The 27,354-nt window shown below is 37.8% G+C and overlaps 1 protein-coding gene across 2 annotated transcripts in view; it reads left to right on the forward strand.

Annotated features, from left to right (window-relative positions):
• PCDH9 (protocadherin 9) overlaps positions 1-27,354 on the forward strand; it is a gene marked incomplete at its 3' end in the record, with an annotated part of 937,782 nt that overhangs the window by 601,076 nt on the left and 309,352 nt on the right. The window contains exon 4 of one of the 2 annotated variants that reach the window (XM_079778996.1): positions 11,013-11,214. In XM_079778996.1, coding sequence (XP_079635122.1) covers positions 11,013-11,214 — 202 coding nt within the window. The remainder of the gene's footprint in view (positions 1-11,012; positions 11,215-27,354) is intronic. The other variant, XM_079778997.1, reaches the window with a different exon arrangement.

Below are 27,354 nucleotides of genomic sequence, written 5' to 3' on the forward strand. Positions count from 1 at the left end.
CCAGGGAGGCAGGAGAGGCTCCCACCACCGCAGCTGTACTCACCAGCCATGAGCCTGGCTCAGGGCTTCTGGCTGAGCAGCGCTCTCCCTGTGGGAGCGTACTGACCACCAGGGGGCAGCTCCTGCATTGAGCATCTGCTCCCTGGTGGTCAGTGTGTGTCACAGGGACCAGTAGTTCTGCCATTTGGTTGATTTGCAGATTAGCCTTTTATTATATACGATAGAATTGTAGACCTTAAACCTATATAATTTTATTAACCAATGTAACCCCTATAAATTTTATTAAAAATGGTCTTTTAAAAAAAGGAAAATAAAGAGAACCCTTGTCTTTCACAATACACATGTTTTTCACAATACAATTACAAAGGATAAATAAAGTTCTTAGTAACTTTTTTTTTTTAAGTTTGGTACTTAGAAGATGGGTAGTCATCATATATCAATCTATCTAACAATTTATCTCCTGTTGTCTCTTTTACCAATGAATCCAAGAATTTACTGGTAGATGAAAGTCCAAGGATGCCTTTTTTCGTGTGCTCTCTGTGGACAAAGACAGCCCCTTTCTTCACCACACTGCTTCCCTCTCCCCATTCTGGAAAAGCATTTCTCAAAATGTATTATGTTTATAGGAAAGGCTAGAAGAGAGAATTCAATACTTGGTTGGGAGCCATTGTCATGTTTTGTTCCTATACATACAATTCATCTTCTCAGTGTAATTTGGATTATCACCAATGTTTTGTAAATTATGTAATAATCCACCTTGTCCATGCAAATTGCTTCCTCCATTAACCGGCTTATGAAGATCTGGTTCTTTACTATGAATGACTGTTTTAGTGGCTCCTGTGATTTAGTATCTCTTTTATTAATAGTTAGATGACTGTCTTCATCTATAAATTATATGAATTATAGACTAGCAAGTAGCTCTTTCTTCAGGAGTATCAACCTCATTGGCATTTTCCTTATTTTTGCTGAAGACAACAAGTGGCTACAATTTCCTTATAATCCATGGGCTGCTGGTGGTAAATATCAATTACACATCCTAGGACTAGTTCAAAGAACTCAACTCCTACAACATATTTTACACTTTTTTCTTTATACTGCAAACATGAAACCAAAAAGTTAAATAAAATCAGACTGCAATGCTGAAACAAAATCAATTAAAACAGATTATACTACATTTTAGGTGCCAATTCATAATCCTTCATGAGGACTTTAAACAGCCTTATTGTACAGTAAGAGTATTTCTTGGTGGATTTATACAGATCACCTCCTCTTCCCCTCTATGTGTGTTTCATTCTCTAACTTGGAATAATGTAATCTATCCTCTAAAGCCTTGAACTACTAGTTTTCATTCTTGCTAGGTAATTATGATCTTGTGCCTGTTCAGCAATACACAAGGGAAGGTTAAAGTGTGTGTGTATGTGTATTTGTGTATGTGTGTGCATGAATACTGAAACTCTATAAAATCAAGGTTACCTCCTAAAAGATACCGTGTACTTAAAGAAAATGGGGCCTATTTTGGTTTTACATATATTGAGAATTATTAACAGTGAGAAATGCTATTGAGATGTCCATCATATATTTTTTTAATACTGCTAATGCTACATGAGATGCATTCTTGAATCCTAGACACCAAATCAGACTCTATTTCTGATACCAACACTGACGGATCTGACACATATTATTTTAGTGATTTTTCATTATTCAAAGAAAGTCTCACTTTTTTTTTAAAATGCCACATGCTATGTTTGTGGATTGTATATATTTACTTAATAACAGTGATACTTTGGTGTAATTTCTAATTAAATTGCTGCAATTCACATGTATGCTGATGTTGTAAATATGGTAAAGGCAACTTACTCTGTCACATGAATGTGTTTATACTAGAAAACTACATTGGAAAGGACTCTTGCTGAGTCATTTCTTCCCTATGTCTGCACATATAATTTATAGATGGGAAAATTCTGCTTGCGGATTCAGCAGCAGCTGCTCCTGTTTAATGTAGTCATTTTATATTTTGTATGTTCAGATAAAATGCTGCATTCCTACTGGGCAACATTTAACTATGAGAAATAAGTTGAGGGTATTTCTGATAGCAGGAACTAAATAAGAATATAAGAAGCAAAATAGCTAACAATGCTGACAATTCATAATCCTCTCTGCTTGCCTTGGGCCCCAGAGGAACCCTAAGGGTGGGGTGATGGCACTAAACCAAGAAGAAAGTTCATTCAGAATCCTTTCCCTTTCTCTGATATCCCTGAGGGGAACATTATGTAGGCAAGAGATTCCTCTTTTATGTCTGTTTCCAATACGCATATTCAAGCATCAAGGCTACACCCAAAAATAGGACAATGAATATACTTTTCCCTCAAGTTTCTTAAAGCTATCAATGTGTTTTTGCACATGGAGAGAAATGCTATCTAACTTTCTCTCAGGTCATACTGAGATCAAAAGGAAATGAAAATAAAATTGCATTTAAAATTTCACTGTAGGCCCTCCATAGGCACTCTTAAGAGGTACTCAGGGGACTTTACAAAGTATAAAAACATAGGTCCTTACTTTGAGGAAGTCATTTCACAATAAGAAATTTACAAACTGAACAGGCTGTTGACATTAATATGAGTTTCCTACACACGCTGAAGCAAGGTCCCTAAACGAAACATGCAGTTGAGTAGTGAAGTTAGAACACAAGGTACAGCTCTATCCTGAAAGGAAGTGGTTGCTTAGTGGCTGGTAGGGAACTGTTAGGGAACAGAGCAGTAAGTATACTTAGATGAATACTCTCCATCCCCCTGAAAATGCTACTCAGCTTCATAGAGCCCATTATCATCCTCATCCTCGTCCTTTGTATGTAGCAATAGGAATAAAAAAATAATTTTAAAGTTGCTGACGCCTTTACATCCATCACCAATGAGCAGGGAAGTTGTTACACATCTTTCTCAAACACAAATTGAGCCTCCCCATTTCTCTCTAAATATCCTAAAGTGTAAACATGGAAAGAGGAAAGAAGGAAAGACTGACAGCTAGTGAATTGTTATCATGTTTCATTTTTCTACTTGTTTAAACCAGGGATGCACTCACTGCAAACTTCTTGCTGGGGAGACAGAGAACTTATCCCATGGAAAAGCACTTTGGAGCATGGATAGTGATACTCACTTCTACTGCATCCCCTGTAGATGTTCTAGTTCAATTCTGGATAAATTATCCTCCTGCAAGCTCCAATAAATATTCCCTGCAAGCTCATGCAATGTCAATGTACATCTTTCAGAAAAACTTGCTGGTTTGTATTTCATCAGGTCTTACTGAGGTGTTAACATTTCTCTAACTACAAACGTAGAAAAACGCTCAAGGGCATTCGCAGTTAACAATAATTCTGAATTGTAGTCAAGAATAGCCTACCCTACAGTTTCGGTACTCTTTTATCTTTTAATTTTAATTTTTTTTCACAATTGGCAATGGATTCCAATCTAAGGATGGCACCGACCTAGGGTTGTTTTGGCATAAATGCAGAATCTGCTCCCTCCTTTCTTTTATCTCCTTAGGTTATTGTTGAATAATACAGCAAAGGTCTCTCATTCATGCATGGACCTTGCCTACGTCTGCATAGTTTGCAAGAATTAGAAAGGAATCACATTTGAAAAAGGTGGCACGGCTGCTGGCCAAAAGCATCCTCAGAACTGAGAGAGGAGTCTAATAGAATTCTACTCTTTAGGAAGTTGTGGGATATAGATTTTGTCGTGTTCACCATTTTATTCTTAGCAGATAGAATGGTGTCTAACATAGAGAAGGCGCTCAATAATTATTTATTAAATGAGTAGATGCAGAAATGGGTGGTGTTTTATGTTAAAAGTCAGAAAATGTGGGGTTTGTTTACCACTGCACTGAAACAGACAAGTCACTTTACTTTATTTTACCTGATAACATGTAGTAGATTAAAGTAGAATAGAATATTTCTAAATAATATCCATCTAAAATCAAATTCTACAATAGCAGAACCATTTGAACACAAGTACTTGAAATAAAAAGAAAAAAAATGACTCAATATATCAGTTAAAATAATTCAATGACATAGAAATAATCATATACTCCAAATATTTCATTTAGCACCAGTCAAAAAGTCCCTGCCCGGCTGGTGTTGCTCAGTGGTTGAGTGTTGACCTATGAACCAGGAGATCAAGGTTGGATTCCCAGTCAGGGCACATGCCTGGTTTGCAGGCTGGATCCCAATGGAGGATGTGCAGGAGGCAGTTGATCAATGATTCTCTCTCATCATTGATGTTGCTATTTATTTCTCTCTCCCTTTCTCTCTGAAATCAATATAAAATATATTAGAAAAAAATAAATAAAAACCTCCCTTATGAGTTTGTCCTTTAAAACTATTCCTTATTTTTGTTAATGAACTTCTTTTACTAATAACTACTAGTATTTTTCCTAAATCATAAGTTCAGAATCTTTGTTTATTTACCACTTTGGTATTAATCTCTTCAGCATGAATGAAGAAGATGTATGTACTAATATTCATTCCCCTTTAGTTGAGCCTGTAAGTAATATCAAACTAAACTATTACCAGAGATTTCTTTTGGGGTTGCCTTGCTTTCTAAATCACTAGAAGTTTTGTTCAGTTCTGATATTCTTAAGAGAAAGTATGTGTACATTAATTTCAGATGGCAAGAGTCTATTGAGAAACTGAACTATTTAATTGAATTGGTGGTTTTAGCTGAAAATGTGTTGTTTGTCATTTAAAAATCCCTCTTTGCATAACTTGCAACCTAGATAATACTCAAAATTTTTACTGTGAAAATCACAATTGAAGTGTGTTTTCTTAAGAACAAATGATATATTTCTAATTCATATTCTAATAAATATTTGTATGAAAATTCATTTTCAGTCTCTAGATTTTTTAAACCTCTGGAATAATTGCCTTTGCTAATCTGAGAAGAGGTATATATAAAAATATTATTTCAGAAAGAGCATATCTTCATTGGATATAATGCAGAGATAAAGCAAAACTAAGTTCACACATGGAGTTTTACCAAAATTTTGTCTTTTACTTCATCATTAGTAAATTCTGGCTGATACTTGTGTGTGTGTGTGTGTGTGTGTGTGTAGTATTTCATGATTAGAAATATAGGGGATATTTTATGTCTTAATATGATTAAAGGAACTAAATCAGAATTAGTAATATTTCCTTTAAACTATAATTAAATAATTCCCTACAAATATAACCATATTTAAACAATTCTGAAGCATTTTTTCTACTTTCATAATATCAATTAATAATTCTCCAGAGAATAATTATTTTAAATGTCAGTCATTAACTGCTAAACTTGTTTATTTGACTTATAATAATTAGCTTAATGTCAGATTCAGGTTGTTATTCTGTCATTTGAGGAGAAAGCAAGGATTTTTAATTTCAGTGATTAAACAGCTAGGTGTAAAAAACAGGCAAAGAATGAAAGATAGAATAGCAGAGAAAGAATAGAAAGATTATTTTATATGCTTTAGTTCAAGAGGAAACTCACCTTGCATCTATGAGATCTTTCCATTCTCTTTGACTAAATTCTAATTTGTTGTAGTGATAATGAGAAATACTTAAAAATTAGAATGTTTGATTATTATTACAAAGGCAATTCATAAAATGTTAGTGTAGCCAAAATAATAAGATTATAAAATACTTAATTCCATGATCAAGCAATACCACTTTAAACACTTGGTATATGCTGAGACAGATCTTATTTGATATATACTCACATCTGAAAGTACATTAACAAGAATGCAATACACTAAGCAAAATCTATACTAACATAATTTTTACACTTAACAATAGATTATAAATACTTTTCATATCAATTAATATAATTTTAATTATTATTATTTATTTAATGGTATTCTATATAATAAATAGGTAATATGCAAATTGACCATCACTCCAACACACAAGATGGCCGCCCCCATGTGGTCAAAGATGGCTGCCCCCATGTGGAAACAAGATGACCACCACAAGATAGCCATCAGGGGAGGGCAGTTGGAGGCTATCAGGCCAGCTGGGTAGGGGAGTTAGGGGGGGACCAGGCCTGCAGGAGAGTGCAGTTGGGGGCAATCAGGCTGGCAAGGGAGATAAGTTAGGGGTTACTAGGCCAGCAGTGGAGGGCAGTTGGAGGCGACCAGGCCAGCAGGGGAGGGCAGTTAGGGGTGACCAGGCTGGTAGGGGAGGGCATTTAGGGGCAATTAGGCCAGCAGGGGAGCAGTTAGGCGTCGATCAGGCTAGCAGGGGAGTGGTTAGGGTGTGATCAGGCTGGCAGGCAGAAGCAGTTAGGGGCAATCACGAAGGCAGGCAGGCGAGCGGTTGGGAGCCAGCAGTCCTGGATTGTGAGAGGGATGTCCAACTGCCCGTATAGGCCCAATCTCACTGGGTCCCAGATTGGAGAGGGTGCAGACTGGGCTGAGGGACACCCCCCCCCCCTGTGCACGAATTTTATGCACCGGGCATCTAGTCTATACATATAAAAACCTAAGCAACCATCAGATCATTCGACTTGCCGACGGGTAGCTATGATGTGCAATGACCACCAGGGGGCAGATGCTCAATGCAGGAGTTGCTGAGCTGTGGTTACTTGGCAGCTGTGGCTCACAGGTAACACACCCAGAACCAGAAAGGAAGGAGCTTGATTCCAGGGTGTGTCACCTGAGAACTGCCCTTTTGCAATATGAGACCCATCAGGGGATGTTGGAGAGCCAGTTTCAGCCCAATCCCCACAGGCCAGGCCGAGGGACCCCACCAGCGCATGAATCTGTGCACCGGGCCTCTAGTATTACATCTTTTGGTGTAATTTCTAATTAAATTGTGTGTTTATACTAGAAAACTACATTGGAATAATTTATTAATTAATCACTTATTAAACACTTCTTATATTTTGCTATTTTATTCAAATACAGAATGAATTTTACCTCCAAATCTTAGCACATGTGAATCCCTCTAGATTAATGGGATTGGAATTGTGAGCTTGAGTGTGAGTCATTCATTGGTGAATAATACGCTATAGCAATAAGAAACACACAAGAGAAGTATTCAAGGAATGATTGGGGTATCTTAGGGGACTCATTCTTTCAGTTCTTCTTGAAGAATAATGCCCAATGTAGGAACATATATATCTTCCTGAGGCCTCTTCACTGTCCCCTCTCTTTCCTTTCTACTAACCTGAAAGAAAAAATATTGTGAAGGTACTTGGTGATGTTTCTTGAATCAAACCAGTGTGGCACTGGTTTTGACTTGCAGGATCCGGGACTTACGTATATTTGTATCCTTAGTCTCTTATGCTTGTGTAGAGTAAGGAGTCTCTCATGAAGGGTTTGCTTGGTCAGAATTCATATTGGCAGCCCTCTGAGAACATAACATGAAACAGTCTTACTAGTAGTTACTTACTCCCATCTTATTCTTTCTTGGGGCAGCCAGGGACTTGGAGCTAACCTGTCAGAGATAAATCAGATAAACAAAGGTAATACTCAAACCATTAACCAGACATAGCCAGTAATAATAATTTATTAATAATAATAACAGTTTCCCATGGGAGAAAGCGGGATGAGTAAGAAATAGATTTAGAAAAACAAAAGCTAAGTGGAAAGTCTGAAACAGTCTCATAACCTGTGTTGTCCCAATTCAGTCAGGCAGGATTTGACTATATTTATAACCCAAATTGTGCCTATTTCCATAGGGATTACCCAAAAGCAAAATTCCCAGAGGCAGTAAGTAAAAAATGTCTTCCTCTTTGTCTCTTCAAATATACAAACAAATGTAGGTTTCTTGAAAGAATAAATGAGGAAACCTTCACTTTCTTGGAGGAAAAACCATGTATTCTAGACTGTTGGTCTTCCTCATCCCTCCTTCCCCAGAGCAGCTGCCCCTCAGAAGCCCTGAGCTGACATGAGCTAGGGGCACAGGGCGAGGCACACCTTCATTCTGGGTTTCAGCCACTTCCTTTCTGAAAGAACAAATCTCTTCCTTTTCTGGGGTGAAGGAATCGCATCTTTAAAACTAGCTAGATATTGATAGAAACAGAGGTTAAAAGATAACATGTCGCTATACATTTCAATAATTATAGCTGCCTTTTATTGAGTATCTACTATGTGTCAAGTATTATATACGAGAAACACTTCTTATTTCATTTGAGCCTTACAGTACTCCTCTGGCAAAGGGACTATTTGGCCATTTCACAAAGCTGGGAACTTGTTCAAAGATATAAAGTACCTTGCCCCACGCCAGTCTCTGCAGAGCAAGTGCTTCCATCCAGGAGGTTGGGTTCTGGCTCTTCACCTCGTCTTATTTGGCAAAACCTGAATTAAGTACTGTTGAGTCCTTGGTGACACCCGCAACTCCTGTTTCTTAACGCTCCATGGATCCTCATTCTTCTGCATTTCAATTTATTCAAATCTTCTCCTTACATCTACCTTGATATGTTGGCCATTTGTCTACGTGCATCAATCATTATGATGATAAAAACTGAAGATTGATCTGCTTGCTGAGTTTTCTTAGTACCAGGATAGGTGTGCTTCAATTCTTAGTCCATATGTATCATCACCCCCACCTCCCATTAGACTGATAAATTGTGCACAAGTTTTCCAATTAAGATTTAAACATCTTTAAATTCATTAGGAAGTCAAATTAATTAGGAAGTGTTTTCATAAGCTACAGTGGTATAAGCATTGTATCAGTCTAATTTATAGTATCTCAATTAAATAAATTATACTGAAATTATAATTAACTCACACTAATAAAGTGGTAAAGAAATATAGTGGAGTATATGTGAGATGAAATCTGTTGTTATACTTTAAAAAGTTATATTTACAATATTTGACTTTCTATTCTTAGTGTAATCACAGGACTAAGCATTTAGTAGATGCTCAAGTAAGAGTTTAAATGACGTAAGGACTGCCAGATTCAGGCTAACTGGTGTTGTAGATGTGGGCATTATTTTAGGAGGAAAAAATATTGTATTTCAAGCAACAATAGTCATGTTTAGAAGAACATCACAGATACCAATTTCCCCTTTTCCTGCTGTCATGAAACATACTTTTTCATAGCTTGGGAGGCTTCTGGAAATGCTTTATCGAGATTGCAGAATCATCTGTCCCATTGCCTTTCTCTTTCGTTTGACTTCTTTTCCACTCACCTGATTGAAAACTAAGAGGTAATCCTCCAGAGTTAACACCAAAGATATTTTAATCACCAAAATTGTGCACTTCATATTAGGGCAGTCACTTTAAAAGCTATGTTTGCTAGTCATGTACAAAGAGCAGCCTGGCCATTGTTCTTAATGCTGTGTTTATGACAAAAAGATGCTGATGGATTAAGAGTGTATTGAAACAGAAACAAAGAATACTTGTATTATTGATGTTCCCTAAAGGGTTAATTTCACATGAGAGACAAAATATTATAATAGATAAATGGTAGTGCAGCCTTGCTTACAAAAAATAAATATATTTCAGATATCAATATTCAAGTTGGGCTTGTATAACTCTTACCTAGCCACATTTCAAAACCTTTTGAAAGGGGAATGATAGCACTGAGAGTTGTGCATGAAGGTGAAATGTGATACAATAGACTCAGTTACTCCCTTTTATGATTATAGTTTATGTGATGTGGCATCAGTTTATTAAAAATGTAATGAACTATCAAATCATTTTACACAGGTCATTGAACAGCAGTAAAGTGGTATCAGCTCTGTTCCGTTATGATTGAGCTGGATTTGAACCAGTGACTCTCAGGAAAATGGCAATGTTCGATTGTCAGTCTATAAAGATGAATTTACAGAGTAGCAATCTATCTGTTTATAACATTTTGTTTCTAACTGCATTTTAAAAAATTGATACAATCTATAAATTGTCTCTTGAAAAACACTAATTTTAGGTATTGTAAAATGATTGCATTATATATTTATTATATGTTATATATTTTATATATTCATAATTTTATTAAATCTGACTAAAAGTGGTCATATGTGACATGATATTGAAAGATCTTTGGGCTATTAAAGCAGAATTAAAATTAGGTGCAATCAAACAGATAGAACACATTTACTACCATTCATATAATTATATTTAAGTCATACATCTTTATTCCACTCAGCTTTAAATATTCTCTTTTCTCATGGATTATATCAGCTAAAAGAATATTTTTGATTTCAGAGAGGAAGGGAGAGTATAAGAGGCTTAGAAACATCAATGATGAGAGAGAATCATTGATGAGCTGCCTCTTGCATGCACCATAATGGGGATTGAGCCCACAAGCTGGGGATGTGCCCTGACTAGGAATCCAACCGTGACCTCCTAGTTCATGGGTTGACACTCAACTACTGAGCCCCACTGGCCAGGCAGCTAAAATAATATTTACCAAGAGAAATGAGCAGCAATATGTGCTGAAATGCACAATTTTATTTAATTAAAACACTAACGTGTTGAAGTACCCATATACATATTTTAGGTCACTTCTGATAGTCGCATTGTGCAAATAAGATGCCAAAATAATATTCCAAACTTCTTTCCACTGGGGCATTCTAGAACAGATGACTGAAATGACTGGTAGTAATATCTAGGCCAGTGGGCGATCGTGATTTCATTGCAAAAACTACCTAAAAATAATTAAGTGAACAAAATTTGCGTTCATTCAAAAGAAATGAAATGCCACATTTTATGTTTGCACATTCCTCCTTCTTTAAAAAGGTCCTATAACTTTGCTAACTAGTATAGATATTCTTTTTTGCCATTCTTGCTACATTTTCAACAGTGTACCCTTAGTTTTTTTCTTAACTTATACAGAATAAAAACTCCCCCTCGTTTTTAAGCTGGGCATCACATAGTAAATGGCAACTAATAAATGTCTATGCCTAGCTTTATTTACTTATGTGAGTTTATTTTGCTGTTACACTGCATTGTTAAATGAAAGCTGTTTTGATGTGTGTTCCGCTGCGCATGTCTTTTGGGAGGAGTGTTAATCGCATGTCCTGTGGTCTTCTTTGTAGTCGCAGCGCCGCGTTACCTTTCACCTGCCCGATGGCTCCCAGGAAAGCTGCAGTGACAGTGGTCTAGGAGACCACGAGCCGGTGGGTAGTGGAACCCTGATCTCACACCCTCTTCCTCTGGTTCAGCCACAGGACGAATTCTACGACCAGGCCTCTCCGGACAAGAGGACTGAAGCGGATGGCAACTCTGACCCCAACTCTGGTGAGTCTCTTTCAAACTTCCTCCGCTTGGCATTGCTCTGATTTCCGATGGTGCACGTGAGCTTTCAGCAGTCATTCTGGGGAGCAAGTAAATGAACATCTGGTTGCTTTTATTTTCTTTTCTTTTCTTTCTGGTTTAATTGTTGTGTTGCCTTTTTTGAAGTATATCAGGTCTAATGTGCTTGATATATATTGGTGTTTTGTATTGCTCTTAGCCTATCAATAACTAATGGTGTGGCTGCACCAGCAGGGTGGTTCTTATTATGATTGCAAGAAGCCCTTCAGCAATAACCATCAGGAAACTTTGTAAAAATACAGATTTATTACTCATGAGACCAGCATCCCTGGGGCTACACAAGGAGAGGTTGTGGCGAGGAGAGAGTGAGCAGATGGTCCTGGGGTGGTGCTTTTATTGGGGTGGAAGGTAGGGCCCTAGGGGAAGGGTAAATGAGCAAGTAGCCCAAATGGTCAGCGATTGAAATCAACCAGGACTTGAAAACAAAGGAGCCTAGGTTGTTGTTGGGAGTGAGGGGAGTGGGGGAGAGGGCCTCTTTTTTTTCTGGTCATGTGGCTGGCAATGTGTTTATTGGAGACAGACATCTTTGAAGTAGATGCCTCAGCAATCAAAGCTTAATTAAGCCGGGCACTCTTATTACAGAAAACAAAACAAAACAAAACAAAAAAAAACAAACCATGTCAGGGCTTCCACTACAATTACCTGTTAAATTGTATGCTTCACTTTTATTTTACTAACCATTGAAAAAGAAAACATAAATAAATAAACTATAATTTCAGAAGTCATTGGTTGAGAGACATTTTGATGTCAAAAATGTTAAATGCAGTGTTTAACATTTTAATGATAAAATACAATTAAGTAGAACCTAGTCAATAAAGAATAAGAAGAAAAATGGTCCTGTGGAATCCTGTTTTCCAATAAAGACTTACAAAAAATATATAATAGTGATTTAAAACAAGCATGAAGGGTAGTGATAATGATTTGGGGGGTTTACTTTTTCCTGTTTGAGTTTTGATGATTGGTTTTTAACCAGTACAATGAACCAGTGGAATGAATGAATGGAATGTACCTGGCAGAACTTTTATTCTCCACAGACCCACACCATCTGTGAGATCATTGCCCCGTGCAAAGTGAGCCCTCTGAGGGCTCCACGGTGGCCTTTGGGGGAGATTGTGGATAAGTGTTATATAATTTTCAGTCATGTTATTATTAAAAAATCACTGACTTGTTTACTTTTATTTAAAAACTAGAAGCCCAGTGCACAATATTCGTGCACAGCGGGGGGGGGGGGGGGTGTCTCTCAGCCCAGCCTGCACCCTCTCCAATCTGGAAACCCTCTCACAATCCAGGACTGCTGGCTCCCAACTGCTCGCCTGCCTGCCTGATTGCCCCTAACCATTTCTGCCTGCCAGCCTGATCACTCCCCTAACCACTCCCCTGCCAGTCTGATTGATGCCTAACTGCTCCCTTGCCAGCCTGATTGTTCCTAACTGCCCTCCCCTGAAGGCCTGGTCACCCCTAACTACCCTCCCCTGCAGGAATGGTCACCCCTAACTGCTCTCCCCTGCAGGCCTGGGTTCCCCCACAACTGCCATTCCCTGCAGGCCTGGTCGCCCCCAACTTCCCTCCTCTGCCAGCCTGATCACCCCTAACTGCCCCCCCTGCAGGCTTGATTGCCCCCAAATGCCCTCCCTTGCAGGCCTGGTCCCCCCAACTGCCCTCCACTCCTGGCCTGATCACCCACAACTGTCCTCCCTTGCAGGCCTGGTCCCTCCCAACTGCCCTCTTCTGCTGGCCATCTTGTGGTGGCCATCTTGTGTCCACATGGGGCAATCATCTTTGACCACATAGGGGAAGCTATGTTGTGTGTTGGACTGATGGTCAATTTGCATATTATTCTTTTATTAGATAGGATAGAGGCCTGGTGCACAGATGTGGCTGGCTGGTTTGCCCTAAAGGGTGTCCCGGATCAGGGTGGGGGTTCCCTTGGGGCATGGGGTAGCCTGGGTGAGGGGCTTGTTGTGGTTTGCAGGCTGGCCATGCCCCCTAGCGACCCAAGTGGAGGCCCTGGTATCTGGGATTTATTTATCTTCTATAATTGAATCTTTGTAGCCTTGAGTGGAGACCAGGGCTGGCCAGGGTAGTCAGAAAGCTTGGCTTCCTCCATCGCCAGGGACAACCCAAGCCTCCTATTCTCTCCAGCTCTGTGGCCGCCACCATATTTGTTGGGTTAATTTGCATACTCACTCCTGATTGGCTGGTGGGCATGGCTTGTTGTGTAGCGGAGGTACGGTCAATTTGCATGTTTCTCCTTTATTAGATAGGATTAAAAGTACAATTTAATAATTATTAATTCTGTGATTGCTGTAGAAATACTGAGAGGAGGTAAAAACCACCAACTCCTTTCTTAACTAGTCCTGTCACAGTAATCCAGCAATAGGGTAATAGTGTTCTCTGAGTTGTACGATTTTTTAAACGGAGCATTTCCAGGATGGTGGTGGAGGATCTTTTGTACATATACCCCTTTCCAAGTTCTGACCCACAGTCGCAAGTTTCTCTAATATTCCTTTTTCTTCTCATTGTTGTGTGGAGTTTCATGTGCATCTTTTTTTTTTTCTTGAAGTTTCTCTCTAGCCAATCTTTTAGGAAGATTTAAGTAAATTTTATACCAGCTCTGGTTCTCAGTCTTTTACATTCTATATCATGGTCTCATAACAAAAACATAAATGCATCTTTTGACTGCACATTTCCAGAAATAACAGGCCATACTCAGAGGTAACTTTTGATCACACAGCATTTGAGAGAGCTGGCCAACTATTCCCCTTAGATTTCTTGGTTTTGATTAGTCTAAGAACCATTAAATCTAAGTGGTTCATTGAATTAACCTTTTCTGGGCTTGTGTGAAGAGGTCAGATTGGTAGGAAAGCTCTTTCTGAACTGATTTTCTAGTCTCCAACTTCTCCCTGCCCAATTTTAAGATATCTCTTATTGCCATTAAGCTAAGGGTCTCAAAACTTGTTTTTGACTACCTCTTCTGCATGGGGAGTAGTTGGCTCCTCTTATATTTGGGCATCAGCCAAAACAAAGATAGAAAGACACCATTTTAAACTTAAGTCTGATTAACTTAAACTGCCCTAAGCTAGAATTTTAGCCAATATGTATAGCTACTCACCCAGTGACTTAGATGTGGGGAATAACACTGGGCGAGCTTCCAAATGAGAGAAGATAGAAGAGATTCTAAAGCCGAAAAAAAAAAAAAAAAGGTCTGCTTCAGTAATTCTCCAGAGTTTTTACCAATCTAGTCACATGGAAAAAGAGACCCAAGGGATGAAACACCCTTGCACACCCCAAAATTCATCTCAACACGGTGGCTTCACCCAGGAGAATCCTGGTCAATAAAATGTGTTAAACCAGAAGAGTACTCCTTAGTGGAGAAAGAGAAAGGAGGAGCCCTAAGGGGCCCTGGAGACGAACAGACTTTTGACATTTAATGGGACTAAAAATTTTAACCTCTTTTGTAAATGTCTAGAACAGAATTAATTAGAATAGCCTAGATATATGAAAAGATTCATAACTAAATGGTAATTCATATTAAGATATTATTATGATATATTACCCTAAAATTCTTCATTCACGTTTTAAAATTAAGTCTGAGAAACTTGTGAAGTGAGGTGTGGTATAATTGAAGCAATAATCTTCAACAGTAATAGTCTTGCTATTTAGATTTAAACTGTTTCCTTTGTCTTCAATGGAGTTTTCTGCCTGTGATCTGATAATTCTTGCAGAGCCATAATTGTATAGCAATCATAATATATATGTATTAATGACATATCTATATTAGCTGTAGAGTTATTAGGTATTGCATCTGCACGATTTTTATTTTTTCAAATCTGATGATTCTAAAAAATAATTATCGAGGTAAATCGTATTTCCTTAAGAAGTGAACTCACTAACATGATCATGTACTACATGAAAAATTCAATGAAACCATTAATATTGAGAAAATAGTAAGGGATTTTCAATTGATAGTTGTTATTTTTAACAAATATAACTAAACTTATGAAAGAATTTTACTAAGTGGAAAGCAAACAAAAACATCAGATCAGGAACAGCTTATTACCACTAATTCAGGATTAAGTCTTAATCTTGTCCTATTGAGAATCATGAATAGGGTCGTTTTTATACCTGGTATTTCTTTTAAATGTTTATTTTAAAGTATTTTCTCCTGTTTAATCATGTGTAAAATTTCAGATTGTATTTCCTTTTTTAAAAGCCCTGTCTGCCATTTGCTTCTGATTCTACCTGGACTGTGTATGAATCACTTGGTAAAGTTCTCACTAAGGATTGTTTTGAAACCTGAGGATATTTATGAGTAATATTTGAGGTCTACTTATGGGTCAGGAAGGCTACTCAGTGTTTATATATATATTGTTCATGATCTCACACCAATATTGTAAGTTAGTGTTATAAGGAAACTGAATTCCAGAAAATGTTTTTATCTCAAACTACTTAACAACTATCTGAGGCAGAATGTTTTGCTTTGACTGTTCAGAGAAACTACCTTCAATGTACACATGTTATAACTCAATGCCATCATCCCTGTCATTGATTTTTAAATTCTGTGGTACTAATCTTACTTTTAAGAGGAAATGTGAGCAATTGAATATTAAAAAGATGATTTGGTTGAACATTTGTTAGTAATATTAACTTGTTAGAGAACTAGTTCTGTGTTTTTTTTCTGGTACTGAATTAATGAAAATGGTATTGGATTAGTAGAATTATTTTATACAGAAGCATACAAATGGAAGAGCTTTGCATATAGTTAGTTATATAGTTTCTGCATCAAGAATAAAGCTCATACCTGCTGACTCTTATTTAGTGCTCTTTTCAATGGAACAATTGTCCTTATCATGTCCCTTATACCTTTTCCTCAAAGAAAATCATTATGATTATCTGATCAATAGTTGTCTCTCTCATTAATCTGAGGACTATTTGCTTACTTTCTATTCTCCATGCATGGGAGTACCTGACATGTGATAGGCCAGAAATGTGCATTTGTTGACTAAATGAATAAATCAATATTTCACAAACACCAGGAAAGATAGTCAAAGAAATTGAAAATGTTTTATCAAAATAATGACAAATGAACAAAAACTAGAAAGGAATGCATTATGTTATCTGTGGTTATCTTCAGGTTGGAGTATTGATTTGTTTTAAATTATCTGTATATTCCAATTCTTAATAATGTATTTAAAATTATACTTTTATTTTGTAATGAGGTAACACACTTGACACAGCTGAAAAAAAACACATTAAAATTTTATATTTAAAAAAATACATGAAAAATTATTTCTGACAGTCCTAAAGATACAAGATATTTGCTGAGAAAAACTGAGAATTTGAAATATTTGGGCATGAGAGATAGGTTGTAATTTTGGACTAAAATATAAAGTTAATGAAATTTAGAAGTATCCAGAAAAAAAATATAATTACTCTATCAAACTTCAATCTTAAGAAATTGTGCTAATCTTAACCTGCAGAGGAAAACAACAACAACATTAACCATAATATACAGTGGGAACTAAACATGAATTTGATTTTGAGGGCACACTATTGTATTAAATACTTTTTGTGAACCACATTTATAATTTTTATAAGTATCCTGGGTTTAGCTAATTATGTAAATTGAAATAAAATTGTTCAGAGGTTTCCTATTGTCATCTGTTGTGTTCACTGGGAATTTTTACCAATTTTTTATTGATTTTTAGAGAGAGAGAAAAGGAGGGGGAGAGAGAGATCAACATTGATGTGAAAGCGAAACATAGATTGGCTGCTTCCAGCATACCACCTACCAGGGATCAAGCCCAAAACTCAGTCATGTGCCCTGACCTGGGATCAAATCAGCAACCCTTAGGTGCACAGGAAGGTGCCCAAAAAATTGAGCCATGCCATCCAGGGCTTCACTGGGAATTTTGTAATCAGTAGTGTCCCCTGAGTTAGCAAATCTAGAGTTCCTCAGACAAAGGTATAGAGAAGAGGTAATTGGTCCTACTGTGATTTGAGTTAAAGGAAAAATAAAAGTTTCAAAACTCAGCAATTAAAAAAACCACTTGATTACCTTCTTATCTGATGAGACATTGTTTGCTTTATCAAAAATACTTTTCTAAAGCTTGCCTAAAACTTATAATTGTTAACTATTTTTATCTTGAAATTAGAGAGGACAATACATTTTCTAAATTGAAAACACCTAGATTATAAATCAAACATACATCTACCCATATCTTTATCTACCTATCTTCTATTGCTAATTACCACAATATTAGCACTTTAAAACAATCCTATCTAATAAAAGGGTAATATGCAAGTTAATCATCACTCTGTCACAAAGATGGCAGCTCCCATAGCCACAAGATGGCGGTACCCAGTCTCCTCAGCCCTGCCAGAGTCCCGCAGTCCCTTCAGCCTCCCAGCCGCCCAGGGCCAGCCCGAGGCACAGGCAAGCCTCAGATGGTGGCTGCCCAGCTGCCCAGGGCCAGCCCAAGGTGCAGACAAGCCTCAGATGGTGGCTGCTCAGCTGCCCAGGGCCGCCCGAGGCTCAGGTAACTAGGGCTGGCTGAGGCTTGTGCTGCCGGCAGTGGTAGCAGTAGAGGTTGTGATGGGGCATCACCTTCCCCTGATCACTGGGTCGCCTCCCGCCCCTGAGGACTCCAGGACTGTGAGAGGGGGCAGGCCAGGCTGAGGGACCCCCCTCCTCCAGTGCATGAATTTTCATGCACCGGGCCTCTAGTCTAGAATAAATGCTAATGATAAGTGTATGAAAAAGTGGTTGTTAGAATAGAATGTTTTGATTAGTCAATAAAGATTCTATAAAGTGATACTTTAAACAAATTACTTTACATGGATAGAAACTGTTTAAGTAGTGTGTGTGTGTGTGTGTGTGTGTGTGTGTGTCTGTGTGTGTGTGTGTTTGCCTCTTGGTTCTATAAAAGATCATGGTCAGTTAGGCAGCAGTTAATAGTTCAATATCTTTGTAGCACATGCAGGTATATTTAGCTCACCACTTGGTCTCAGGTTTCTAACCTCCAAAATGGGGTTATTAATATCTATGAGACTATTGTTTAAAAACTGCAGTTACTTGATATAAGCAATCATCTAGCCCAATGCCTAAAAAAACTAGATACTAAAAAAAAAAAAAAAAGTTGATATTAAACTGTGCAAGTATCTGGCAATAAATGAAAAGGTTTTGTGAGATAAGTTGAAACCAGATTCTGAATTCTGGGGAGGATAGAATAAATTCTAATATAGTAGACAAGGGAAAAGAAAGACTTGATAATATTTCCAAGATTTTAGTTTGTGAACCTTACTGGAAAAGCACACATTTAAATAAAGTAAATAAAAGAATATAAGAAGAAAAAGTTGAAATTAGTATTTTTTTTTTTGAAGTTTGAGCTGCTATACAAGGTTATCTTGGAACTGAAAATGTAATTCTGAATTGGAATTTGGATAATGACAACATAGAAAGTGATGAAATTCTGGGAGTAAATGTGATAATTATGAAGAGAGACAAGGAGTCCAAGGGAAAAAAAATTATGACAACATTAACATTTAGGGCAGGGAAAGATGAGGGTAGCATAGAACAAAAGCAGAGACTTCAAATTAAGGGAGAGTTGCAGAGATTTGAAAGCTCCGAGGAGTTATAAATTGTGTACATATTTAAGGGTAAAGACAATGTGGAATTGTGATTCAGAACACAGACTATGGATTCAAAATAACTTTGGACCTGACTCACTGACCTTGGGGCCACAGGGCTGTGGACACAGAATGCAGACTCAGTTTAGATGTCATTTAAAAAAATATTATTATTATAAATAGATAGTGAAAAGGTGCAGAAAAAGCAAATCATGTATCAATTATCTTGTAAAATATTTCCAATTGAGTTTTTAAAAAATGTATAGTAAATTTTGAAATGTAAAATAAGTGTTATAGATATAAAGAAAGAAAATTCTAACAAGATCTTAGTTTCAAATTCTAAAAGCTTTTTAGTTTAAATTCTTTTTGTGACTATTTTCTTATAGTTATCATATTTGATGGGTGGTTTCAAAACGTCCCAATCTGTTAAAAACGAATAAAAAATAAATAATAAAGCATATTTATTTTCCAGTATTTTATGGTTTTACTTTAAATAAATTTTGTTTACTTTTTTATTTTAAAGTACTTATCATATTAATTAATAACAATTCACTTTATGTTGTATTATTTTATTTTTGAGAGACTTACAATGAGATGATTTTATATATTATTACTTAAAGTAGTTAAAAATGGCTGTAAAACAGACAGGGACACTTTCTGCTGGAAAGTTTTAAATATAATAAATTTCAAGTATGACTTTAATCTCCAAAATAATTTTCTTTGACTACTTGTTTGTGGTAAATATTTAAAGTTGTTAGTAATAGTCTCTTGCAATTGAACTTAAGAGGTCATGAATAGTGTTTACTATTACAGAAGTATCTGTAGGAACAATGCGCCTCCTAGTGTACAGTTAGGGTAATGTCAGCCTTCATTGGTGTGCTGCATGAAATCACTTTTCCATAGCTGCATGCTGTCATGTGATTCATTTTTCTAAAGATCCATAAAGCAGAATAGCATTATTTCACCCTATAATGGGTAGTCTGCTATAGAGGAGAAAAATAATTATTTGTATGTCTTTCTTAATAATAATTTGAGAGTATTAAAAGTGATGGATAAATAGATAAGCAAATCAGTAGCCATATCTAAAAATAAGGAACTTACTGATTTCAGTAACTCTGAGAAGCACAAAATTAAAGATTTCTTTTTTTCAAAGCCATATCACAAGGAAAACATGGAAATAAATTACAAATTCTAAAGGACATAAATCATAAAATCACACTAATATCCTTTATTTTATCTAGATATATGAAAATAAATAAATAACCTAGATTTTTAAAACAATTTAAAATATTTGAAGAAATCATAGCTGTTTGTCTAAAATGTCCTAAATTTACCCGAATGCTATATTGACAGACATTTCTGACAGATGATTGAAAATTATTCAGATTAGTGTGATTAACATATACATGGATGCCAAATTTTAATAACATTAAAGTAAGGTTGCCAGACAAAATACAGGAAGGCAAATTAAATTTGAATGTCAGATGAACAATGAAATTCTTTGGTCTACGTGTGTCCCAAATGTTACTTGGGACACACGTAGACCAAAGAAATATTCACTATGTGTCTGAAATTCAAATTTAAGCAGCCAACCTGTATTTTATTTTTTTGTAAAACTGGCAGCTCTTCCCTAAAAATATGGTGTTGAATTAATATTCAATATAAAATTCATGTAAAATTTAAGTATAATGAAGAAATCTACCTATTGCATATATTTAATTACAATTAAAATTCAGAGCATGATTAGTCCACCTTAGAGTTAGTCCTGTTGCATTGTGTCATGTAGAGATATTATTTCTTTGAAAAGGCATCCAATTTTAGTATAGTATTTCCATATTAGAAAATAATCACATTTCAATAATACAAGTTCTGTTTCTGCTTATATTCAACAGGACCTTTTAAGTAAGATGCTGAGAGGAAATGTGTGTAATGCTTAGTTGCTGTAGAGCTAGACAGACTGAGCCCAAACCATGCCTCTTACATTTGCCAGTGTGTGACTTTGGGGTGGTTCCTCTGCCCAATGATCTCATCTGTAACATGGGATGAGCATAAGACTACTTACCTCATAGACTTGCACAAATTGCAAATTAATGCATACAATTCACTTAGCATAGTTCTGGGTTTATAGTACATCTTCACTTATGTTAGTACTAGAGGTCCGTTGCACGAAGAGATTTGTGCAATAGGCCTTCCTTCCCTTGGCTTCCAGCACAGGTTTTCCTCCGGCACCTGGGACCTAGGCCTTTGCTCCAGCCGGAGTCTGCTGCCTTTGCTACAGGCTCAGGCCAGAGTCTGCCTTCTTCGTCTTCACTGCAGACTCAGGCCGGAGTCTGCGGTCTTTGTCTTTGCTGCAGACTCTGGCCGGAGTCTGCCATTTTTGCTACAGACTGCTGTCTTCATCTTTGCTGCAGATTCCAGAGTCTGCAGTCTTTGTCTTTGCTGAGGCCCGAGCGCCACTCCTGTAGATCCCTTTGCCCGCCCCCTCAGCCCTCCCTCTCATAGAAGGTGACCTGCCCCACCCAGCCACTGCAGGCCTAGAGCAGCTGGGTGGCCTCCATCTTTGTCCTTCTAATTTGCATATTCCCTCCTGATTGGCTAGTGGGTGTAGCGGAGTGATGGTCAATTTGCATGTTTCTCTTTTATTAGTGTAGACTAGAGGCCTGGTGCACAAAATTTGTGCATAGGGGGAAGGGGATGTTCCTCAGCCCAGCCTGCACCCTCTCTAATCTGGGATCCCTCTCACAATCCAGGACTGCTGGCTCCCAACTGCTCACCTGCCTACCTTCCTGATTGCCCCTAACCACTTCTGCCTGCCAGCCTGATTACCCCCTAACCACTCCCCTGCCAGCCTGATTGATGCCTAACTGCTCCCCTGCCAGCCTGTTTGCCCCTAACTGCCCTCCCCTGTAGGCCTGGTCCCCCCCAACTTCCCTTCCCTGCAGGCCCGGTTGCCCCCAGCTGCCCTCCCTTGCAGGCCTGGTCCCTCCTAACTGCCCTCCCCTGCTGGCCATCTTGTGGTGGCCATCTTGTGTCCACATGGGGCAATCATCTTTGACCACAAAAGGGAAGCCATCTTGTGTGTTGGAGTGACAGTCAATTTGCATATTATTCTTTTATTAGAATGGATAGAGGTCTGGTGCATGGGTGGGGGCCAGCTGCTTTGCCCTGAAGGGTGTCCCAGATCAGGGTTGGCTTTCCCTTGGGGCATGGGTTGGCCTGGTCGAGGAGCTGGTGGTGGTTTGCAGGCCGGCCACCCCCCCTGTCAACCCAAGTGGAGGCCCTGGTATCTGGGATTTATTTATCTTCTATAATTTAAACTTTGTAGCCTTGAGTGGAGCCAAGCCTCCTGCTCTCTCGGTGGCCACAGTCATTTTTGTTGGGATTTATTTATCTTCTATAATTGAAACTTGGTAGCCTGAAGTGGAGGCCTGGGCCGGCAAGGGCAGGCAGAAAACTTGGCTTCCTCCATTGCCGGGAAACCCAAGCCTCCCTCCTGCTCTCAGTGGCCGCAGCCATCTTGGTTGGGTTTATTTACATATTCGCTCCTGATTTGCTGGTGGGCGTAGCTGGTGGGCGTAGTGGAGGTGCGGTCAATTTGCAGATTACTCTTTTATTAGATAGGATTCCTGTAAGAATTCAGTCCAACACACAATTATGTAAGCAAACTCTTGGCTTCAATTCTGTCTTCATAACAAATATACAAGAATAGAAACATGTGACCTATTTTCCTTAAATTCCAATTCTTGCTGGCTAGGTGAGAAAAGGCAGGCATTGATTTTTCTAGTGTATCCTAAATCATCGGCATGATTTTGTAGCTCTGCATCTCACTTTACCTGCATAGGCACTCACACTTTGTGTCTAAAATTGTGTGATTTAGCTCTAATTGTTTAAAATTTTACAGGTTTAGTCTAAAAAGAACATTTGAATAATATCTACAAATAAGTTTAACTGCTGCGAATTTATTTACATATTACTGAAACTATTATAAGATTCCTGACTCCTAATCTTCACTTGAATTTCAAACCTTTCCAGATTTATTCCTACTAATTATCCAGAGAACACTTTCTTTGTAATTAGAAATAACCTAACTTACAGTCAGATCTGCAAACGAATAGCAATTTACTGTATATTAGACAAATTTGCCAGTTGATCTCTGCAAGTCAATAGCACAGTTAAAAATAACATAATAACGATTTTGATTTAAATGCTTCTTGGAAGGAAAGAATTAAACCATAAACTTCCTAAAGTGCAGGCACTGGTTCATTGATTTTTTTTCATGCTTTTGTGTTTTGCCATAAACAGGTGTTTTATCATTCCTGCACATTCAAAAGACAAACCCTTTCACATTAGAATAAAATAACACTGGACCAGCTTTTAAATTATTCCATGAATGAAAAAAAAAAAAAGTTGCTTTAGTCAGGGAAGGGAGTACATTATATTTTGTTTTTTAAGAAACAGTCAGACTCAATAGAGTATGACAATTGTGAAACTCTATCTGGGGACTAAAACTAGACTGAGGGCCCTCACAAAACCAGCCAAGGCTTAGGAAAGGTACCACCCTATCCTGGGAAGGGTGGTGTCTCATTGGAATATTCTTCCAAGGTTCTTTTCGTTAGGGAAATACATTTCACATGAAGTCAAAGAGGGTCCCTAATTCGGAAGAGGATGTTGGGTTCTGTTTTAAACTCCTTATGAGCTAGCTAAAAAATACCTAACTGCAACACGCAGTGATCGCTCCTTATCGTGCAGTAGAAGATTATGATTTAAAATAAGACGTTCGGGTGTTTTGAGGCAGAAATGCCAGTACTCCACATGCAGTAAAATCTTGACATAAGTGACAAGTAGCACAAGGGAGAGGGAAAGGAAATTGGTTTATAGACTATCAATTTTATAAGATGTTAGCACAATCAGAAGGATGTAGGTGTTTTAGTTCATTCATTGTTCAAAAAGTATGGAATATGAAGGTATTTTTATTATTTGCAGAGCTCTAGGAACATGGACTCCAAAATAAAGAAAATTGGTGTTGAGACTGGCCTTTTTCTCTCTCTCAGTCTCCGTCTCTTTCTTCTCTCCCTTTCTCTCTTTGTCAATATCTCTCTCTCGTCCCCTCTCTTGCTCTATAACTCTCTGTCTCTCTAAGATATTAATATAAATGACCAAAAGAAAGGAACTCTTACAAATAATATAAGGAAAGCATCCTGAATAAGGTCTAGCAGATAGCAGTTAAAAAATGCCAGCATTACTATCGAGTAAGGAATGCTATCTGTCCTTACTTGTATTAGTGTCTTCACACCTAGTCCTTCTACATATAATGCTTCTAATCAAATTTAAGTCACTAAACCAAAGAGACAATCTGAGTAGTAATGAGAAAAAAAACCTGTGGGATATTTTCATGAGTAATGCACCACTGTGATTTTTATGAACATCGGTAAATGTATTTTGACTGTTCAGATAACATTTTTATTTACTTCTTTGTTCTCATAAAAATTATGTTTAGTTATTGTTTTCAAATATAAAATTAGAGTAAAGGCAATATGCATGACTGTGATAGATGGTATTGAATAAACAGCTTTCAAATTCTCAAATGGTCAATTATTCAATACTAGGGGCCCAGTGCACGAATTCGTGCACCTTGAAAGAAATGGTGGGCTGCCACGCTACAGCGGGCACAGGGGCGGGTCTTGGCTCATCCTCCATGCCCCCACCCAGCCCTGTGTCTTCCAGAAGCCCCGCTCCTGCCACCACCATCCCCACACACTGACGGTGCTGGCCCTGCTCACACTCGTTGACGGCACAGAGCGATTTGGGCCAACACCAGCGGCAGATGCAGCAGATGCAAGCGGGGCAGTTGCTGGCAGCAGGTGCAAGAGGCGGCTGCCAGCCCTGATCACCCCCCAGGAGCAGGGGAAGGTGGAGAAGCTCTGAAGGGTGATTGGGGCAGGCAGCTGCCGCTCACACCCACTGATGGTGCCGAGCGATTGGGGCCAGCACTGGGTGCCAGCAGCCGGTGTGAGTGGCAGCTCCGGCGCCAGCAGCAGGTGCATGCTGGGACAGTGCCAGCAGCCAGTGTGAGCGCCAGGAGGACTGCAGTGTGCGGGAGCAAAGAATTTTCAGTAACCACCAGAAGCTTGCCCAAAAACAGCAATCTGCACCCTGCCTTGGTCTGGTGCCCCCACTTACCTGCTCCACCATCCCGCCATGGCCAGTTATCGCCATGTTCCCCATACAGCCCCTGGTGGACAGCACATGTCATAGTGACGGGTTGTTCCGTTGTTCTGCAATTCAGTCTATTTGTATATTACCCTTTTATTATATAAGATAATCTGCCAAGTGCATATAGAAAGTATAACTTTTTATGGATTTTTTATTTCTTTATTTAAACAAAATATTTTTATTGATTTCAGAGAGTATGGGAGAGGGAGAGAGAGATAGAAACATCAATGATGAAAGAGAATCATTGTTTGACTGCCTTCTGCACGCCCTGACTGGAGATAGAGCCTTAAACCTGGGCACGTGCCCTTGACTGGAATCGAACCTGGGACCCTTCAGTCCGCAGGCCGAGGCTCTATCCACTGAGTGAAACCAGCTAGGGCTTCATGGAGTTTTTAAAACTTAAAACCCACTGATGTCTTCCACTATGTTTATCTCCACAGGAGAAAAATTCATAAATTACTGATTTATGTTACACTAGTAGACATTTGAGCTATAGTAATAGTAACCTGCATGAAATAAAATTGCTATGAAGAGAAAATGACTAAATAAAATATAAACTTGTATAACATGTTTTAAATAAACAAAAGAGATATATTATATTTGTAATATAATACTATTGATACAGAAATCAGATTTTCAAATTCATTTTGGGTGTGTGTGTTTTCCCTTACATCTTTCAATTGCTTATTTATTTGGCCTCCAAATGAAATTCTGATTCATTCTGATTCACTGTTAGAAAGCCTGATATGTGGCATGGACTTTCTCATTCTCACTGAATTTCATAAGCACCTGGAATAGAGTGATTCTTTTCTCCATGGCTAAGCATTCCCACCCTCAACAGTCCATCACCCACTCACAGCACTACTGACACACGTTTGAAAATCGGCACACACCCGGTTGGGGTCTCCATGGAATGAAAAGGCAGAGAAGTACAGGAGAACTTGAAGGTCCGTCAGCTAATTCCTTTGCTACAATTCAAGGTTATATTCTATAGTGATCATCCTCTTTCACCTTTTCTTAGTGCCCAATAAGTTTTTCCTCCTCTTGCAAGTCAAGATGCTGATTTCAATCCAAATATTATTAATCTACTTCCCAAATATTTTAGGGACTGTTACTTGCATTTTTATCCTATGGGGATGTGGAGGTCAAACGAACGGAGCAGCATGCCTTGAGAGTCCCCTGCTTTGATTCTGGGCCTCAGTGTAGCTCAGGTTATCTCTTGCTTGGGGGCATTTGACAGAACTGTCTTCTATTAGCCTTTAGGGTGAGGTTCAGACTCTGTCTATTCCCTCTGCCTCTTTCCTCGCACTATTAGTTTGGGGAATTGGAGGTTTGCGTGAACGATGAGACTCATCTTATTCCAAGCAGCTGGAACAAAACGTTAACTGTAATGCTGCCTCTCTCTACCAGTAAAGTTAAAGGAAGAGACATTTTTTTAAAAAAATAGTAAATTTGGGGGTTGTTATACACAATAAATAGGAAAGTTTAGAAGAAATGTCTGAGATTGGAAATATGTGAGAATTTGTAATTATTTAAAAAAAAAATCAGTATGGTTTCCTTGAAGTTTTAGACTTTAGAATGTTTTCCTCAGGCAATAAGAGCAGCTTATTTAAATAACACAATAAATAGGAAAGTTTGGTCTTAAACCTAATGATACTTACTATGTAAACTCTAGGAAGAGTTAATGTAGACATCTAACTTATAGTTTTTATCAAATAGTGTAATCGGCTTTTATATATATATCCCTACTTCTATATCTACCTTGTGTTTTAAGGGACAAATATATCAAAAAAATATACAATTATGAAAAAAAAACACTTCTGACTGAGACTGTTCCCAAATAAGTGAGTTTCTTTTTTGCACACTCCATTTATTGTTTCATTTGTTCATTCTAACATTTTTATTTATTTCAAAAATTATGTTTTTACTTCCTTACAAAATTTCATTTTGTCACATATTTATTCATGTATTTGGAAAATTTTTACTTCATTGCAGGATGTTTAAAAAAGCAATTTAAATATGTGCTGTATTTCCTTTGTTTTGTCTACTTTAGTACTCATTTTATTCATGTTTTCTGTGGAAAAAGACGATTACATTAAATAGGCAGTAACATAATAAGTAAAATATGAAAGGGTCACACAAATGTACATTCCTTCACTGGAAAACTTCTTTCATAATTTTGATTATGACTTAGGTATACACTAGTTTGAAAATTTTACTACT

The sequence above is a fragment of the Cnephaeus nilssonii genome (assembly GCF_951640355.1).
Source record: "Cnephaeus nilssonii genome assembly, chromosome: 8".
NCBI lineage: Eukaryota > Metazoa > Chordata > Mammalia > Chiroptera > Vespertilionidae > Cnephaeus > Cnephaeus nilssonii.